Raw genomic sequence first — 4,120 nt, 5'->3', positions numbered from 1 at the left:
GCCCCATCCATCTTCGTCTCATCTGCCTCAGGATCTTCAAGGTGCATTGTGAAAGCTCAGCTGTGCTGCATGTGGCCTTTCTTGTGGAGCGTCTTTTTCCATACAAGCCACATTTGTGGAGAATTTGTGATATTGTTGTCACATGCACACATTGACCACTCTTTGTCATAGATTCCTGCAACTGCTTCAGAGTTGCTGTAGGTCTCTTGGTTTCCTCCTGGCTCTTTTATCCAGTTTGGAGCAATGTCCTGATCCAAAGAGGGACTATGTTGTACCTAGTACCTTCCACTTTCTTAATAATAGACTTTACTGTGCTTTTAGGCACTGATAAAACCTTAAACATTTTTTTTTTTGTATCCATCTCCTGACTTGTGCCTGTCCACAACTTTATCACTTGGCCACAGCTCCAACACGTTTCCCCATTTTCAATGTTATGTCATGTATTCATTATAGTATATTTCATGATGTCAACTAATTTCACATTCAACACCAATGACGCACTGATGCAAGTAATTCTGTACTTATGCAGGCACAGTTTGCATAAGAATGTATGCCTAGATTTGGAGGACGAATAATTCAACTGTACCGATGGCCTACTGGATGTGTTTACATATGGATATTAAAGCTAATTTGCTTTTAAGCTTGTCTGTGGCAGCATTGACAAATGCAAGTGCCATCAAGACAGGACTGAAACAGGGTGTACTGGAAAATTCACAATTTGGTCCCAAAATGATTTTGCAAACTGAAATAATAATGTTAGTAATGTCTTGAATTACAAGCTATTCATTTAGAATAATTTCCTCAAGCACACCCTCTCATCAACTGCAATAACACATAATTCATCGACAAGGAAAATTACCAACACACAAACTGTCAATCAATTAATCTGGTGTATTACGAGTCAAAAAACCACAGCTTCAGACATTCAGATTAGCTTGTAATAAACAGCCTATACATGATTTGTTCTTTTGGGAAAAAGTTTATATATAGCACTGTTAACATCATCTGTAACACATCTGGCTCTGTGATCAATTATATATTTATTCATCAGTCAGTTTAACATAATTTGAAGCTTGACCACAGTAAATGGGACATCTTTTATCAAAAAAGCCACTATCTTAACCATGCTTTATACTTTTTTTAATGCTGAAAAACAACAAAGGTCCATAAATAGCTTAATCGATAAATAAATAAATATCATCATCAATGTCTTTAACAAACAGACTGTGTCAGAGTAAGTCCACAGAGACCTTTCTTCAGACATTGGAGATGGTATGTACAGCGGAGGTCTACACAGTTCATGTCAGGTACCAGGGAGGATCGCGTCATCGTTGCAGGACTGACGCCATTAACACGAAGTGAAGGTCTTCCAGAAGAAGTTTTTGCATGGGGCTTTGCGGTCGCGCTGTGGCAGCTGTGATAACCGGTTGTAGACGGCCCGTTCTTCCAGACGGGACTCCAGGGGCTCCTCCACATCAAAGGGGACAGGCGCTATCTCCCCATCCAGCACACTGTTGTCTACTCCGTCCAACAGCCCGGAAATCAGCTTCAGGATCAGCTCCTTGCGCTCTTTGCTCAATTCCTGATGAGAAAGCAACTCGACTTGAATTAGAATGCAATATTTTAAAGGCTTCAGCTATTCATAAAAACAATTACATGGCTTCTATTAGTAAAATGATCCCAAAATGGTCTCTTTTGGACCCTAAACATAAATCCATAAAAGCTACTACCGGAAGCCCGTTTAGATCTCACTGCAGCCACTCACCCTACTTTGTGCCGGGTTCCTCTCCTCCACTGGAAGCACAGATGCTGCTCTGACACTATACAGCACCAGCAAAAGAGACACTAGGCTGGACAAAAGCTGCATACTGACAAAATAGTTGAAGTTAAAGTGCGGTCTGAGAAGTGAAGCAAAAACGTTGAAGTCCTTGTAGCTCCTGGTGCAGAGTAAAGCTGGAGAGATCTTGGTTTGTGAGAGCTTTAGGTGGCAGGGTCCTTATATACCTCTCGTTTCAGTCCCCTACCGATGCAGCGGTTGGAGGATGGAGGGGAGAGGGTGGGGAAGTGGGTGGCTTAGGAAATAACAAAAGCATTGAGTAGTTAACCCCCCAACAAACCAGACGTTGTGCCGGTGGGGAGGACAGTGGCACAAAGCTCACGTCATAGCTCTAAAAATGGTCCCGATTTCAGTTAAAACGGATGCGAGTAGAAAAAAACACTGATGATGACGGAGCTACCGATAACGTGAAGTGATTCTGAAAAGTTCTATGGGCCGCTCATTGTTTATGCCAATTATGATTTACATTTCTGTAGAGTGAAATGACATGCAGGCAGCGATTCGTGTTTTAAGAAGTACGGCAGTCAAGACGTATGCTGTAATTACGGCACGTTCTCACTAAGCGGCATTGTGATATCAATCCAAGGAAATCAAACTAACCCGTTTTGTTGTGTACAGTGGCAGTCTGCACTCATTCCAACGTGTAATTGAGCACAACTCCTCCTCCTTCTCCTTCAGATTGCCATCGAACCGTCTGGCACCTGGAACAGCTAAGAAAACTGTCTTTATGGAGAAAGAAGATGCTTTTGATCCACAGATGAATAGAGGCTGAATAACAAGAATTAAGTCTTTCATGGAAATGTAACTGCAGATTTTACCATGTAAGAATATCAAGCAAGACAAACATTATATAGAAGATATATAGTCAACACTACAGCAGCAAAAAGCTAGTGTAATAAAATATGAGTTAATTTGGATGGAAAATGGTCCCTTATGTTACAGGTCTTTCTTCATTATTCTGTAAATGCTATCGCCCATTATAGACTAATAACAAGTGTTGAACACATAGAAAAAGTATTAAAGGAGAATTTCAGGGTTCTGGACAGCATTTAAAAAAAAGCAAACTCTGGGTTTAAACAGTGAGACCCTTAAAAAAGAAGTGAATAATCTACCAGACTAGTTGGGCAGTGAAAATAAAACATGTCTTGGTCATAGGCTCCTGTCATGTTCTCATTCAGGTCAGCTTTTCTGGTACCCACATACCTCTTTGGATATGCATACACACACCCTGCCTAAGTTCACGTAGCAAGGAGCCCTAATACTCATGCTTTAGCACTTTTTTTTTTTTTTTTTTACAGAAAACAGATATGGACAGACTTCATGGCCCGGGGCTCTGTAGAGATTAACACAGCATTGAGGTGAGCTACCCCAAGCCGAATCGTGATGAACTGCGTTTGAAGAATTCATGCCAATTGACCAGTGCCAAACACATCTAACGTTCACTTTCCAACCAACTTCAAACATACCTATCGTCAGAGTAAAATGCCGATCCACATTCTCCTGTTGTCTCAGCGGGAGTTTTGATGACTTCATATCAGTGTTACTAGTTCAAGAGATTTTGCTACTTGAAATAAAATAACATTTAACTGAAACACACACACACACACACACAGACACACACACACATTTATATATATAGTGCCTATAAAAAATATTGATACCACTTCATTTTTTTCACGTTTTGTTATGTTGCTGCCTTATGTTAAACTACTTTAAATAACTTTTTTCCCCACATCAATCTACACTCCATGCACCATGATGACAAAGCAAATAAAACCGGTTTGTAACAGCTTTGCAAATTTATTAAAAATAAAAAACTTGAATGATTCCATTGCATAAGTATTCATACCCTTTTCTGGGACAGTTGAAATTTCGCTCAGGTGCACTCATATTGCTTGTAGAAGTAACTACACTTTGAGTGGCGTTAACCTGTGGCAAATTCATTTGAATGGGAATAAAATCTCAATAAACAGCTGAAAATGCGTATCAGAGCCAAAACCAAGCCCTGAGGTCAAAACAACTGCCTGTAGAGCTCAGAGACAGGATTGCATCAAACCACACATCTGGGGAAGAGTTCAGATAAATTCTGCTGCATTGAGGATTCACAGAAGCATGTAGCCTCTATTATCCATAATGGAAGAAGTTTGGAAACACTAGGACTCTTCCTAGAGCTGGCCGCCAGGCCAAACTGAGCAATCAATGGAGAAAGGCCTTGGTTCGACTGGTGATCAACAAGCTGCTGGTCACTCTGTTTGAGCTCTATGACCATAATGTGACCCTGGA

General features: G+C 40.6%; 1 protein-coding gene across 1 annotated transcript; it reads right to left on the bottom strand.

Moving 5' to 3' along the window:
• Positions 1-1,023: 1,023 nt before the first annotated feature.
• On the bottom strand, positions 1,024-2,547 carry LOC132129266 (somatostatin-1B). The gene is made up of 3 exons (XM_059540779.1): positions 2,438-2,547; positions 1,766-2,072; positions 1,024-1,582 (listed from the first exon to the last, which is right to left on the bottom strand). The coding sequence occupies exons 2-3, from the start codon at positions 1,865-1,867 to the stop codon at positions 1,349-1,351; spliced, it is 336 nt and encodes a 111-aa protein (XP_059396762.1). The 5' UTR covers positions 1,868-2,072; positions 2,438-2,547; the 3' UTR covers positions 1,024-1,348.
• Between the last annotated feature and the right edge of the window lie 1,573 nt (positions 2,548-4,120).

This window comes from Carassius carassius, chromosome 46, assembly GCF_963082965.1.
Source record: "Carassius carassius chromosome 46, fCarCar2.1, whole genome shotgun sequence".
Classification (NCBI taxonomy): Eukaryota; Metazoa; Chordata; class Actinopteri; order Cypriniformes; family Cyprinidae; genus Carassius; species Carassius carassius.
This window is presented reverse-complemented; position numbering and strand designations above follow the sequence as displayed.